The sequence below is a fragment of the Vidua chalybeata genome, chromosome 24 (assembly GCF_026979565.1).
Source record: "Vidua chalybeata isolate OUT-0048 chromosome 24, bVidCha1 merged haplotype, whole genome shotgun sequence".
Lineage (NCBI taxonomy): Eukaryota > Metazoa > Chordata > Aves > Passeriformes > Viduidae > Vidua > Vidua chalybeata.
The window spans coordinates 367,504-382,861 of NC_071553.1; the positions used below are offsets into that span (position 1 = coordinate 367,504).

General features: G+C 60.2%; 1 protein-coding gene across 4 annotated transcripts; it reads right to left on the reverse strand.

Moving 5' to 3' along the window:
• Nucleotides 1–427: 427 nt before the first annotated feature.
• Nucleotides 428–13,472, reverse strand: ELAPOR1 (endosome-lysosome associated apoptosis and autophagy regulator 1). Of its 4 annotated transcripts, none has more exons than XM_053963876.1 (22): nucleotides 13,342–13,472; nucleotides 11,164–11,284; nucleotides 9,956–10,148; nucleotides 8,541–8,688; nucleotides 7,942–8,022; nucleotides 7,587–7,692; nucleotides 7,359–7,508; nucleotides 6,913–7,001; nucleotides 6,663–6,840; nucleotides 5,947–6,075; nucleotides 5,775–5,865; nucleotides 5,589–5,694; nucleotides 5,379–5,516; nucleotides 5,022–5,276; nucleotides 4,258–4,431; nucleotides 3,195–3,360; nucleotides 2,364–2,460; nucleotides 2,186–2,287; nucleotides 1,504–1,630; nucleotides 1,258–1,436; nucleotides 1,010–1,175; nucleotides 428–769 (listed from the first exon to the last, which is right to left on the reverse strand). In XM_053963876.1, the coding sequence occupies exons 1-22, from the start codon at nucleotides 13,438–13,440 to the stop codon at nucleotides 701–703; spliced, it is 2,964 nt and encodes a 987-aa protein (XP_053819851.1). In that variant the 5' UTR covers nucleotides 13,441–13,472; the 3' UTR covers nucleotides 428–700. The 4 variants fall into 4 exon arrangements, with proteins under 4 accessions (XP_053819851.1, XP_053819849.1, XP_053819850.1 ...); XM_053963874.1 differs by having other exon boundaries at nucleotides 428–817; XM_053963875.1 differs by having other exon boundaries at nucleotides 2,358–2,460.
• Between the last annotated feature and the right edge of the window lie 1,886 nt (nucleotides 13,473–15,358).

A 15,358-nucleotide genomic window follows, 5' to 3' on the forward strand; every position in this document is an offset into this window, starting at 1 on the left:
TGGTGGGCTCTGGGGATCTCCTACCCGAGGACACCTTGCACCCCAGTTGTTCACGAGGCTCCCAAGAGCCGCCCCACGCCCCTCTAGAGCACTCCATGGCACAACTGTGGCCATCCGTGGCATCACATGTCACCCCATGTCACCCCACTGTCCCCTCCTGGGGGATCCCGGCAGGGTTCTGGGGCCTCCACTCATGTGGGGGACCCTATACTACTCCCCCATGAAGGGGCATGCAGATGGAAGTCAAAGTTCCACTGGTCCCCTACGTGTGCATCCCTACCCCACCCCTAGGCACCCACTCCCGCGAGTGTGACACCCTATGCACACCCCCACACCCTGCCCCCACCCATTCTGGGTGCCCACGCTCAACTCCCCGCACGCCCTATGCGTGTCCCCCTGCCCCCGTGTGCCCACACACATGGAGCCCTTATACAAACCCCGCTCCTGTATTTGGCATTTTTGGGTGCTTGGGATGGGGAGGACACGGTGGGGGGCACAGGGGAGACACACGTACAAAAGCCGTAACGAGGCTCCGGTCCGAAGCAGGTCCCTAAGGCCACGTTGGGGGGCATGGGGGGATGGGCCGTGGGTACCCCCCCTTCCCTTCCCAGCTGCCCGGGGACAGGGTGTCCGTGGGTGCCCCTCTGGCCCGTCACAGCTCCCGGGAGGGCTGGGGGATGCAAGGGTGCCCCCCGTCCTCTTATAGCTCCCGATCGGTGCTGCTGGATGAGGTCTTGAGCGGGACCGAGTCGAATCCATCCGGCATCCGCTGTGGGGTGGGGAAATTGAGGCCCGGAGCTCTCCTGTGGTGGGGAAACTGAGGCCCGGAGCCCCCCGGGGTGGGGAACTGAGGCACAGAGCTCCCCGTTGGAGTGGGGAAACTGAGACACGGAGCTGCCCGGGGTGGGGAATTGAGGCAAGGACCATCCTCAAATCCCATCGCCACCATGGCTTGTCCGGTGGCTACTCCAGGGTTGTTTCCATCCCCCCACCCCACCCCTCCCCTCACCTTGGCCGTCAGGGCTTTAAGTTTTCCAAAAAGTGACATTTCGGTGGCAAAGAGCAGCTCATCCTCCGCGTCCTCCCCCTCCATGATGGCGCAGCTGTCGGGCGACGTCGTGTCGGTCTCCCGGGCCGCCGCGTCCATCACCAGCTTGGAGTATTTGTATTCCAACCTGGGAATGCAGGCGGTGCCATCACGCCCCCCCGCAACAGTGCTAGCCCCCGTGTCCCCAAATCCCGCTGCCAATTGCTCACTTTTGAGTCTTTTTCCAGAAATAAGCGGCGAGCGCGGCCAGCAAGACGGCCGTGCACGTCCCAGTGGAAATTCCCACTTTTAGCCAAAAGTCCACGCTCCGGCACGTCTGGATCACCTGCGGCGGCAGGGCGTCCCCGCCGTGGCACAGCCGGGGCTCCCGCCACACGTAGGTGGTTTTCTGAGGAGGGGGAAAGGGGTTCAGGGGCCGCAGGAGCCGCAGCCCAGCCCGGGGCACGGGGCCGTACCTGAACGCCGCCGATACAGGCGCCGACGATGGGACGGTGGTGGGAGCTGGAGCAGCGGGGACATCCCTCGGCCGTCACCCACAGGAAATGGAAGGTGCAGCCGTCGCAGGTGCCCTCGGGGCATTTGCTGGGGAGGGACAAAAAGGGGGGCTCAGGTGATGGTGACACTCCAAAGTGGGGATTACAGCTAAGGTGACACCCCAGGCTCGGGACAACATGACAGCGGTATCCCCAAAATGAAGCACCCCAAAAAAATATCTGCCCATGACAGCAGGGGATCTCGGAGATCCCCAAACCTCCCCCGGGATCTCCTTTGTTTCACTGCCAGCCTGAGTACACGCAGGGCACCGGTGACACAGCCGGGATGACACCTCAGGGTGAGGGACTCTGACACCATGTCAGTGTCATCCCCAAAGCAAAGCACGTCAGGGACATGCCCACCCATGACAGCAGGAGATGTTTGGGTCACTTTGGGAGTCCCCTAAGCCCCCCTCGATGTCCCCAGTGTCCCATCTTCCCCCACCTGGGAACAGCCAGGGTGACACCTCAGAGTGAGGGACACTGACATTGTGACTATGGTGTCTCCAAAGCGAAGCACCCCAGGGATGTGCCTAACCCTGGCAGCAGGAGATACGTGGGTCACCCAAAACCCCCCTCGGGGTCCCCAGTGTCCTCTCCCCACCTGGGGACAGCCAGAGTGCCAGTGCCGAGGCGTAGGGGGTCACAGCGTAGGCGGATGGTGGTGACCCGGCCATCACTGCAGGGCTGTGTCATGTCGTTGGACCTGCCAGGGGACATGGGGGGTTAGGAGGACAGTGGGGGCACAGTGTGGGTGTCAAGCCCCTGTCACCTGCCTGCACCTGAAGAAGAAGATGATGTCAGGCAGGTCAGGGTGGCTGGGGGGGAAGAGTTCTGGGGGAGACACGATGCTGTCCAGCACGGAGCTGGTGGTGACACCTGCAGGGAGAGAGGGGTGTCTCCAGTCCCACTGGGGTGTGTTCCAGTCCCAGTGTCCTAGTGCCACCAGAGTGCTCCAGTCCTACTAGGGGATATTCCAATCCCAACAGGGTGTCCCAGTGTCAGTCCCAGTCCCACCTGTGTGTCCCAGTCCCACCAGAGTGTTTCAAGTCACACCATGATGTCCCAGTCCCACTGAGGAGTCCCAGTCCTACTGAGGTGTCAGTGACAGATACCAGTGACAATGTCCCAGTCCCACCAGGGTGTATTTCCGTCCCATTGGGGTGTCCCTGTGCCACAAAGGTATCCCAGTGCTGCTGAAATGTCCTAGTGCCAGTGTCCCAGTCCCAGCCGAGTGTCCCAATCCCACCAAGGTATCCCACTCCCAGCACCACTGGGGTGTCCCAGTCCCACCAGGGAGTCTGAGTCCCACTAGGGTATTCCAGTGCCACTGGAGTAGGCTACTCCCTGTCCCACTCATGTGTCCCAGTGTTACTGGGATGTCCTGGTCCCTGTCCTGCCAGGGTGTCCTAGTCTCAACAAGGTGCCCCACTCTCAGTGCCACAAGGGTGTCCCAGTTCCTGTCCCACACATGTTTCCCAGTCCCACTGGGGTGTCCCAGTGTTGGTGTGCCAGTGCCACCAAGATGTTCCAGTGTCTGTCCCACCCATGTGTCTCAGTAACCCCAGGGTGTCCCAGTGCCCCTGGGTGCCCCACCCTCCCTCCCTGCTCACCCAGCAAGTGGTCACCCAGGCTGATGGGCTGAGAAGACACAGCTGCGCGGGCACCGGTGACATCAGGGGGCACCATAATGGCCTGGCACACATAAGAGGTGACCACACGGGCAGGGCCCCCCCGACCTGCTGTCACATTGTCAGCACATGAGGCCATCTTCCTGCCCTGTGGGGACATACATGACACATGTGTGTGGAGTGAGAATGTGTGTGGGTACAAAGGAGTGGCATTTGTGTGTGCAGGGCCGTAGGTGTGCAGATGTGGCTGCACAAGTGTCCATATGTGTCTACACAAGTGTTCACATGTATCTGCACAACTGTGCAGATGCGTTTGTGTGACTGTGCACATGTGATTGCACAAGTGCATGCGTGCGTGCGTGTGTGTGTGTACACCTGTATTTGCGCACCTGCGTGTGGCAATGTGTGTTTGCATACATGTCCTTGTGTTTGCATGACTACGAGCACAGATGCACATGTGTGTCTGTGTCTGCCTACCTGCATGCCCCATCCCATCTGTGTGCCCAGGTGTGTGCCTGTGTTCGCCCATGTGTGAATTCCCACTGGAACCCCACAGCAACCCTCCATGTGCGCATGTGTATTCCTGAGCCCTCCTGCCCGCTTGTGCCCAAGTGTGCCTACAGGAACCTGTGTTCCTGTGTCCACCCTCCTGACTACCCACCCATGTGCCCATGTTTGCACTCGTCTTGTGCCCACCCACTTGCATGCCCACCTGTGTGCCCGTGTTTGTACTCATGTGCCTGTGAGTGCACACACACCCCAATGTACGCTCATGTTTGCACTTGTGTACCTATGGCCACCCACCCAGGAGCCCAGGTGTGTTCCCATACATTCATGCATGTTCCTGTGCCCTCCTGTGTGTGCCCTTGTGTGCCTACCCAGGTGTGCTCCCATGTCTGCATGCATGTTTCCATGGCCTCCTGCCCATTTGTGCCAACTCTCCTGAGTGCCCACCCACATGCCTGTGTTTGCGCTCGTGTGCCTGTGCCCACCCCCCAGGGTGTGTTCCCATGTGTGCACATGTGTTTGCCTACACAGGTCTCACCTGGTGCCCACAGAGGCTAAGGCGGAAGTGATGGCTGTAGCGCAGCCCTTTGGGGGTGAAGCTGGGCCCAGTGCCCACGCCGGCACCCCGGCCCAGCGATGGGAACTCAAAGTGCAGCATCCGGCCTGGCAGTGCCAATGCCAGGCTGCAGTTGTTGTAGCATAGCGATCGCAGCTGGGAACAGGGACAGGGAGCTCAGGGACAGCCATGCCACCCACGGGGGACACCCCTGTGGGGACTCTGGAGAGCTGGCACCACCCCTCAGAGACAGCAGGGGCATGGTGGCACCCGCCAGGGTCACCCACTGCCACCCACCAGTGTCAGATACTGCCACCCATCTGGGATGGCTGGGAGGGCCTGGTGTCACCTCTCTGGGAACAGCTGGGGGACTGGCATTACCCACTCAGGATTAGACATTGTCACCCATCTTGTCACCCACCCAGGATTGCCACAGGGCTGGTGTCACCTCCCTGGAGATGGCCAAGGAGGGCAGGCATCACCCACCCTGGGTCAGACACTGTCACCCACCCAGAATGACTGTAAGGGACTGGTGTCACCTCTGTGGGGACACTGTCATCCACCCAGGATGACTGGGGGAGGCTTATGTAGCCCACCCGTGATGGTGTCACCCTCCTGGTGCTGGCCAGTGCCAACATCTGGGACATCCTGGGTGTGGGGGAGGCTGGTGTCACTCCTCTAGGGCCCATTGGCATCACTCATGGGGATACTTAGGGACACTTGTACCGTCTGCCATCCCCAGTCACCTGGTTGCTGTGTGTGCCAGGGCCACAGGGGTGGCAGGTGGGTGTTCCGTCGGAGGGGTGACCCCGCAGATAGGTGCCAGGTGGGCAGGGCTGGCAGGTGCCCGAGCTGGGGTCCACAGCACTGCCAGGGGAACACGGGGCACAGGACCCAGTGGGCTGGGGGGCACAGCGGCGGCAGAAGGAGGCCACCCCCCCTTGCACGTTGGTGACGTTGATGCTGTACAGCTTGGCCACATCACTGGTGAACCGCCGGCCCTGGCACCAAGAGCACCATCACCATTTGCCCCCCAGCCCCCACCAGACCCCCCAAAGTCAGGGGCCTCCAGCCCTCTCAAAGCAGGGCCCCCTGTCCCTCACCGCCTCATGGTAGGGGGTGCGCTGGAAGGCCCAGGTGAAGCTCATGGTTGCATTCTTCTCCACCAGGTAGGTGTAGGATTGTTTCCCTGTGGAGCCTGTCCATGTCTCCACTGGAGTGTTGGTGCGTGAGTTGACACCCTGTGGGGACAGGGGAGGTGGCACCACCCAAATTCTCTGTGCCCCCCCAAACTGCTGTGTCTCCCCACTCACCACCATGAAGTAGAGCTCACAGCCAACGCTGCACAGTGTCTCGAAAACGAAGGTGATCCTGGCCACCTCCCTGCTCTCTGTGTCCTCCAGCACTGGGCTTGGAGGGCTGGGGACAGCGTGGGGACACTGCTAGCTCTGCCCCATGGCTCTGTCCCCACTGCTCCCTCGTGGTGGCCCCCACCTCACCTGAAGCCAGGGACCACCAGTGTGAGGATCATGAAGTCACTGTCAGAGGCTCCGGCTGCCGTGTAAATGTAGTCCCCAGCTACCTCCCAGCCTGCAGGGATGCAGTGACACTTAGAGAGGGCCCTGGCAGTGCCCAGGCAAGGGACAGAGAAGGGACAGCCTCTTCCACTACCTGCAATGCCCTTGTACTCGAAGTTGATGCCGCTGAGCACGGTGGTCTCCATGTTGGGGGGCAGCACATTCCACCACTTGTACTCCAAGCCCAGTGCCGGCTCAGTGCCCGCTGGGCAACTGAGGCAGGCTGGAGAGAGGAGGCAACAGCCCTGCACAAGGATGGCTCCCATCTCCCCCTTTGTCAGCTTGGGGTGCCCTGCTTACCTCTTGAGGCCAGTGATGGGGACAAGAGGGGACAGCCCTGCACTAGGGTTCCCCTCCCTGCAGCTTGGGATGACCTGGTTACCACCTCTTGGGGACAATGATGGAGACAGGAGAGGACAGCTCTGTATTGAGGTGGCACCCATCTTCCCTTGGCAGCTCCAGGGATCCCAGTTACTTACTGGAGACAATAACTGGGATGTTCTTACTGGATACATAGGGACAGCCTTGCACCAGAGTGGTACCACCTTTCTCTCTGTCAGCTTGGAGTGCCATGGTCACCACTTAGGAACAGTCATAGGAACAGGATGGGACAACCCTGCACTGAGGTGGCACTCATCTTCTCCTGGTAGCCCCAGAGACCCAGTTACTCCTTGGGGACAGTGGTGGGGGAGTCCTTATTGGAGCCATGGGGACAGGAAGGGACAACCCTGCACTGGAGTGGCACCCACTGCCCCCAGCAACTCAGGCTGCTCCAGTCACATTTTGGGGACAATGACGGGGCCTCCTTACCAGAGCCGTTGGAATAGAAGCCATAGGGACAGGGCTGGCAGGTGCTGCCGTTGCCTTTGGCGAAGCCAGGGTTGCAGGGGGGGCACTGAGTCTTGACCCCGGAGGATGGCAGCCGGACTGCCTGTGGCAGCTCCTCGCTGCAGATCTTGGGCTCTGCCCACTTGTACATCAGCTGGGTCTGCCGGGGGAGCGGGTGAGCCGGGGGGATACCATGGGACAGGGAGACCACCCCGGGGTGTCCCCGTGTTACCTCCCCACTGGCGTTGCAGGCTGTGTGGGTGTAGAAGAAATCCTTATCCGTGCAGGGGGGACGTGGCTTGCAGGACCCCGAGCCGGGCTCTGCCGAGGGGGAACACGGCGGGTGAGCCAGCACAGCCCGAGGACCCCAGCGCTGTTCCCACCACATGGGCTGTCCTTGTCTTTCCTCCCAACCAAGGGGTAGGTAGTGGGTGTTCCCCACTCCCCACATCATCTCTCCCTCCCCCAGGGCCACTCCTGCAGTGCAGAATGCAGGAACAAAGGGACCCCTAAGGGTGTCCCCCCTCACCAGCATAGGTGTCAGGTTTGTGAGGGGCCAACACTGTCGCCACCAGGAGATGTCAGGTTACCCCTGCTCCCCACATCACCCCTTCCCTTCCCAAGGTCATATACTAGAGGGACAGCTCTGGTAGGGGGGAGCCCCGGGTCCCCTCTCACCGGCGTAGGTGTCGGGGTCGCAGGGCTGGCAGGCAGTGGCCCCTTTGCCGGAGAAGGTGTTGGCGGGACAGGGCTGGCAGGCGGTTGAGCCGGCGGTGGGGGCGAAGGTGCCGGGCTTGCAGGGGAAGCACTCGGAAGTGAAGGCCACCCCTGGGAGCGGGAGGAGGCTCAGGTAGCGGGGAGGGGGGTGCGCGACCCCCGAGACCCCCCCTTCCTGCCTCCACCCACCTGTAATGCCGATGTTCCTCACCAGCACCGGTTTAGGCACCTTGGACCAGACGGAGAAGGCGGTGGTCCGCCAGTACAGCACGTTGTTCCCACGGCTCAGCTCCACCTGGGAGAAGGATCCCACAGGATTGGGTAACCCCACTGCCAGGGATGGGTTTGGCACCATGGGTGGGGGATCCTGCTGCCGAGGAGAGGGCTGGCACCAGTGGAGGGGGGTGTGTGGCACCCCCGTCTGTCACCACCCACCACCCCCTCCTCAGCCTCGTGGAGCATCTTCTTCCCACAGGAGGGACAAGAAACGCCGGGGCAGCACCGAGGGACCTCCCCCCAGTGTCACCTCCCACCGAACACTCACGCTGTGGAGTTCCCAGCCCTTCTCTGTCGTCCGCATCCAGCGGGACTCCTCCACCGTGGGCTGGCACTGGTCATTCTGCACCTGCAGGGAGAGTGTCAGAGACCCCGTGTTCACAGGTACCCCGCATGTCCCCAGGGACACACCCCCATGCTCCCAGGGACCCTCCATATTCCTAGGGACCCCTCCTCATGTCTCCATGAACCACTGCCATATCCCATGGGGCTCCACTCAGGTCACCAGGGTCCACTCTCATTCCCCTCCATGTCTGCAAGGACTCCTTCGATATATCCAGGGTTCCCTTCCCCATGTCCCCAGAGACCCCTGTCACATCCACCAGAGATCCTGCCATGTCCCCAGGAACACACATCATGTCCTCAGGGACTCCTTCCATGTCCCCAGGGACCCCTGAGGAATCCCCATGGACCCACTCAGGTCACAGGGGACCTCTCCCATGTACCTAAGGACCCTTCATGCCATCTAGGACCCTCTCCCATATCCCGATGGACCCCTCCATGTCCCAAGAGACCCCTCCCATGCCCCCAAGGACCCTCCCACATCCCCAGAGACCCACACCCTCCACCCCTGCCCCTGTCACCCACGAAGAATTCGAAGACGATGCTGCTGTCAGGGTAGATGTATTCGAAGGTGACAGTCCCCGACTGCTTGAGGCTCACAGCATACATGAGGGTGGCCGTGCACTCATCTGTGTTGGAGGCCACGTAGTCCCCCAGTGGCACCCACGTTGACCTGGGGCAAGTGATATGGCCCCGGGGATTCTGTCACCACTCTCAGCAGGCAGGACAGGGATTGTAGGGACAGCTGAGAGGGTCCCCAGGAAGCAGAGAAATGAGGGGCACAGGGGCTTGGGCACATCTTGGGGACATGGCAAGGTGTGGTGGCTAGACACATATCCCAGGGGAGAATCCCCATGCCTGCTGAGAGCCATGTGGGCTGCAAGGAGGAGAGAGTGGGTTCCCCCTGTTCTGGGAATGTGGCTGGATGAGGAACACGCTACTGGGAGTAGGGAATGGCTGAGGGGGGTATAATGGAGCAGTGCAGTGGTGCCAGTAAAACTGAGGGTTTGGTGGTTGTTGGTGCAACTGGGAGGGTTTCTTGGTTGTTGGTATAATCAGGAAGGTTCAGGAACCTGCCAGTACATATGGGATAGTTTGGTGGTTGTTGGTGTAACCAGGGGAGTTTTGTGGCTGCTGGTACAACTGGGATGGCTCAGTGGTGTGGTACAACCAAGAGGGTTAGGTGGCTGTCAGTATATCTGGGACAGTTTCATGGTTGCTGGTAGAACTAGGAGGGCTCAACAGCTGCTGGTACAACTGTGAGGGTTCAGAGGCTGTGGTAAAACCAGGAGGGTTTGGTGGCAGCTGGTATAACCATGAGGGTTCAGTGGTTGTTGGTACATCCAGGAAAGTTTAGAGGCTGCTGGTACAACCAGGTGGTGGAAACTTCAGTGGCAATGGAACAACAGGGAGGGCTTGGCAGCTGAGAGGCCTTCATGGCTGTGGTACAAGTAAGAGGGTTTGGTGGCTGCTGGTACAACCCGCTGGTGGGATGTTTAATGGCTATGGAACAACTGGGAGGGTCTGGTGGCTGCCAGCACAACCAAAAGAGCTCAGAGGTTGCCAGTGAGGATCAAAGGGCTGTGGTGGTAAATAACGGCTCTGGTTGATGGCACAGGGGTGTGAAGACCCCCATAGGTGCTGTGAGGACCTCCATGGGTGCTCCATCTCCAAGGAATATTGATGTGGAGGTCCCACGGGTTGGGGTCCTGCCACTTCTGGGGGGGATGATGCTGCGGGCTGTTCCCTTGCTGTGACCAGGGTGTCCCTGTAATGCCCTGCTGGTGTCACTTCCCAAGGAAGAATGACAGAATGCTGTCGGGGCAACTGGGCGCTGGATGCAGGGTGTCACACCCATCCTGCTCGCTGTGCCCCACACCCAGTCCTGACATGCCAGGTGCCCATGTGCTGGCATCACAGACAGTGACACACTGACTCACGCTGTGCAGTTCTCTGCTGCATCGCCAAAGCCATCATCCACCTCCAGGTTGGTGGCCACGTTGGCAAAGCCATGGGGCACCTCGTCCCACTCATCAAAGCGGACACCAGTGCCCAGCGAGTAGGTGCCCGCAGCACAGGGCCGGCACGTCTGTGTCTGCATCTCCAGGAACTCACCCGCCTTGCAGGAGAACGCTGCCAATGGAAACGGGGACACAGGGCGTGGAGGGTCACCCTGATCCGCCTGGTGCTGCTACAGCCTCATCACCCTCAGTTCTGCATTTCCAAGTGCTCCCAGCTGGTGGAGGTGCTGAGATCCCCCATTCTTATCATTCCACAAAGGCAACCCCCCCCCATCCATGAGTTTGGTACCTGACACCCAGCTCTGCCCAATCCAGGCAGGATGTAACCCTCTGCCATGGAGCCGGGGCACCTCCAGGCTTTGGAGGCATATATTTGGGATTCCCATCCTGCTCATCCCATCCTGGTAAGTGAGTTTGTGCGAGGGAGATTCTCATCTTCCTCATCCCATCCTGGTGCATGTGTGTGATGGGAAGATTTCCATCCAACTGTATGTGGTGGGATTCCTGTGGCTCTCATTCCATTTGGTGACTGTGTGTGTGATTCCCATCCCATCCTCGTGCATGTATGTGTGTGATTTCCATCCTTCTTATCCCATCCTAGTACCCATGTGCGTGGGATTCCCATCCCATCCTATCCCATTATGTGTGTGGGATTTCCATCTCTCATCCCATCCGGGCAAGATGAGTGAGTGCTCATCTTGCTCATCCTGTCGTGGTGCATATGTGGGATGAGGGGATTTCCATCCCAGTGTGTGTGAGATTCCCATCCCTCTCATCCTATTCCATGACTGTATGTGTGATTCCCATCCCATCCTATCTATGTGTGCATGTGATTCCCATCTGTCTCACCCCATCCCAATACCTGTGTGTGTGTGGTTCCCATCCCTCTCATCCCATCCCAGGGAGTCGGTGTGTGTGTGATTCCTATTCCATCCCATCCCAGTGCTTGTAGTTCTTCTGCCATCCCATCCCACTGATCCCATTCCATCCTCCTGTTGCTGCCTGTGTTGGAGCTGACAATGGCTGTGCTTGTCTCCCCACTCTCTCCCTCCCCTCGCCCTCATTTCCCATTCCTACCATTCCCACCCCCCAGCCTGACCCCATCCCATTCCTGGTTGTAATCTTACAGCATTCAGTGCCCCTGACAGGGTCAGGCAGGCCGGTGCAGAGTCCAGGCATGTGTGGTACAGCTACCCTCCAGCGCGATCCTGAGCTGTCACATGCTGTGTACTCGTAGTGGTACTCGGACTGCAGGAGACAGAGAGGGAACGTGCAGGGGAGCTGCACCTGAGACCTCCTGGGCTGCCCCCACACCCTGTGTTCCCTGAGAGGGGTTTGCCCCTGGGCCCAGCTGTGCCTTCAAGGGATGGTTTTGAGTAAAGGTGTGGCAATGTCCTGTGGTGCGTGGGCCTGATGAGGAGGGGCTTGGGAGGGTGCTCAGGGTGGGGGGATACTGGGGGAGGAGTTTAGTGTGGGAGGATGCTGGAAAGCGGAGATTATTTGGGTGGGAGATGCTCTGGATTGAGGGGAGCTGGGGACCAGGGGGATGCTCAGAGTAGGGGAGTATTGTGGTGGTGGGGGGCAGTATGAGAGGATGCTGGGAAATGGGGGTGCTGTGGGTGGGGGGATGATCTGGTTGGGCTTGCCCAGGAGCCTTGGAGCAGCAGCAGCCCTGCACCCTTCCCTGGTGTGGGGTGAACCCCTGCCGCCCCCCCATCATGTTCCTGGGATCACATGGCACTGTCACGCCCCTTGGTGTGCCTTAGCATGGCTGTGACACACTTTGCTCATCAAACAGCTGTGGCACAACCCGGATACGGCCTGGGAGCTCCTCGGGCATAGGGCAGGAGCACAGAGGGGACTGGGGGGAACCAGGAAGTGCTGGGGACAGCAGAAGCACCATGACTACCCCCATCCTGCCAGCTGCACCAAGCTGAGACTGGCTTAAGGCTGGTGAGGTGACGCCAGGGACAAACGGTGTGGGCAGGGTGAAGGCCACATCTGGTAGTGGTGTTGGGGTTTGGGGTACAAGAGGAGCTCCCCACCCCCCGCAGCAGCTCTGAGGTGTCAGAGCCGGTGCTGTGGCTTCATGCTCCCAGCAGCTGCTGGAGCGTGGCAGGTTGATGAGAAAACAACTGCTTTGATGTTCCCATCAGCTGGAAACACAGCAATGGGGGAGGGAAAGAGGGGGATGGGGGGTGTGAGGAGGAAAGAGGGATTGGAGAGGTAAAAGGGGGTTGGAGAAGGAAAAGTGAGGACAGAGAGATGCCTGCAGCACCCCCTACCCATATACAGGCAGCATGAAACCCCCCCTGGTCGTGGGACAGGGGCACAGACAAAGGTCCCCACCAACCAGTGGGTCACCCCAACTTTCAGCAGCCCCGAACTACCACACTGCTCTCAGTCCCAAGGGATTTCCTTGGGGAGAGGGTATTTTTTCTCTCTTCCGAAACTTTTCCAGGTTTTTATTAAATCTACATAAATTGACCTAATTCAGCTCCAGGAGGCTCTGGGGGTGGAGGGCACCCCAAGCTGCCACTGTAACTCTGCTCTGGCCAGGGGAGGGAGAAGGGCTGTCCCCTGTGAAGAACAGGGGACACCCCCTCTGTGGGACTGATCACTCCTGGGGCAGGTGCCAGCCCCAGTCTATTGTTTCCAGCTCTGGATCATGGAACACAGACAAAAATAATTGGATCAGAGAAAAAAAAAATCCTGGCCCAGATTAAAAGCAGCCGCAGGTCTGAGGATGGGGGAGGAAAATTGGGGGGGGGGGGGGCAAAACAGACAACCCAGGGAGAGGATTTGGGGGTTCACCCGCTGTCCCCAAAGTGGACAGATCTGAGTGACAGTTTTTCTTCACAGGATACCATGTGCTGGGCTGGGAATGACACGTGGCCATTGTCCCCCCCGCTCCTTGTCACCCCCCCAGCAGCACTCAGGGAGACCCCAATGTGTCTGAGGGGTAGGGACTTAGGGACGATGATGGGGTGACACCAGTTGGGGTCCCCAAGGAGACCCTCGGGGACTGGCCGAGCCCCTGGGAGCAAAGACCTCTCCCTGGGCCCCCAGGAGGTCGGCAGTCCCTCCCGCTATAGGAGACATCCCCAATGCCACCGGGACGCCCGATCCCTACCTGTCTCCTCCTTGTCCGCCCCATTCCATAGGGAGCGCCCCCCCCCCCCCCCCCTGCTCCGGGACTCCGTTTCATCGGTGTGTGTGGGGAATTTGGGGGTGGTTGCAGAGGTGGTGGTGTGTTACCGGTTGCTCACCCCCCCCCCCACCCCCGCCATTCCCGGTGCCGGTACCTCCTTGCAGACGTGAAGCTGCTCTCCGGTGCGTCCCGGTGACACGGTGACAGCCAGACACAGCGCCAGCGGCATCCACCGACCTCCGGTACCGGCCATGGCGGCGGCAACGGCGGCGGCAACGGCGGCGGCTCGGCCGGTGCGAGCACCGGCGCCGCTGCCCCGCCCCCACCAACGGCCCGGCCTCCGCGCACCTGCCGCTACCTGCCCCCGCCCCCGGGAACGGCACTGCGAACAGAACCCCTGGGAACGGCACCGGCATCGCCCCCCGGGAACGAGAATAGGCACCGGGAGAGGAACCCCCGAAAACGGCACCGGGCATCACCACCGGGAACGGGCACCGGGAACGGAACCCCTGGGAATGGCAGGGGGCATCGCCCCAGGGAACGGGAACGGGCAGTGGATCGCGAATAGAACCCCCTGGAACGGCAGCTGACATCGCCTCCGGGAACGCTTGCCATGAGAACGGCACCGGGAATCGGCATCGAGAATGTTATTCATGGGAACGGCACCGCGCATCGGTATCGAGAATAGAGATCCGGGAATGGAACTCCCAGGAACAGCACGCCCATGGATATACTCGGGAATGGTATCCTGAGACTGGCGCCGGGCATCGGCACTGGGAGTGCTACCCATGAGAACGCCACCGGGAACCCCATCATCCTTGGGAGTGTATCCCCGGAAACGGGACTGGGAATGTAATCCCCAGAACGTGTTCCCGGGAACGGCATCGGGAACTTCTCCCTGGGAACGGATTTGGGAACGTTATTCCAGGAACAGAACCGGGACCGTCTCGGGGCATCACGCCCCCACCTCCCCGCCCCCGGGAACAGACCCTCCTCCCGCCGCCCCGGGGCTGGGGGAGGACTGGGACATGGCGAGTGGGGGTCATGAGCCCCCCGCACCCCGGAGCCCCCTCCACCCCACCGGAGACTGTGTGCCACTCGTGTGCCCCTCAGGCCATGTCCTCACGGAGCCGGGCCAGCCCCACTGCACTGGGGACAGGACAGGGTACACATCTGGCTGTATATGCTGGACGTGGAGGACACAAGGGACATAGGGGGTACAGGGGATATAGGAACACCGGGGACACAGGAACATCAAGGACACTGGGCACACAGCTGATATAGGGACACAGGACAAGGGGAATACAGGGGTATGGGAGAATGGGGGACACAGGGGATATCTGAACATGAGGGACACAGGAGACACATAGGAACACAGCTGATAAAGGACTACAGAGGGACACAGTACACAGCTAATATGGTGACACAGGGAGATGGGGAACACGAGCATATGGGGGCCACAGTCATAAGAGGACATGGGGGACAGAGCTGCTATGGTGACACAGAGGTCCCAACTCTGGTGGCACAGGGTCACCCTGTGGGTTGGGGCATACTAGTGACACATGTCCATCTGTGATGGTACAGGGAAGCCAGCAAGTACCACGGGCATGGGGGACACAGCCACAGGAAGGGATCATGCTTGTCCCTTTGGCAGCATGAAGACAACCCCACACCTACTGTGCCACAGCTAGACACTGGCATGGGGTGGCCATGCTCCACAGCATCTGCAGTGTCATCTTGGCAGATGAAGCCTGCCAGGCACCATTAAGCTGGTGACCTCCTCTCAGTGTCCCCACAGCAGGGCCACCATCAGTAGCCACCACAGCTGCTTCTCCCAGTAATACCAGAATCACTGCTGTCCCCTCATCACCACCACGGCCTTGTCACCACTACAGCCGTCCCCTTTTCACCTCTGTGGCTGTCCTCTCATGCCCATCCTCTTGTCACCACTGTAGCCACCCCTCGGTCGCCCACTCTTACTGTCCCCTTGTCACAGCCACGGCCATCCTCTTGCTATCACCACTGTGGGATAAGCTGTCCTCCTGTTACCACCGTGGCCATCCTCTCATTACCAGCACAACTGTACTCGTTTCGACAGTGGCTGTCCCCTGGTTACCATCACAGCTTTGTCAGCACCACGGCTGTCCTTCTTGTTACCATAGTCATCCCCC

Coding starts and splice junctions, on each gene's coding strand:
- ELAPOR1 (XM_053963873.1), bottom strand. CDS start 13,440: ATGGCCGGTACCGGAGGTCGGTGGATGCCGCTGGCGCTGTGTCTGGCT. Junction 7,509..7,586: donor GAGGAACATCGGCATTACAG/GTGGGTGGAGGC, acceptor TCCCGCTCCCAG/GGGTGGCCTTCACTTCCGAG. Junction 3,361..4,257: donor TTAGCCTCTGTGGGCACCAG/GTGAGACCTGTG, acceptor ATGTCCCCACAG/GGCAGGAAGATGGCCTCATG.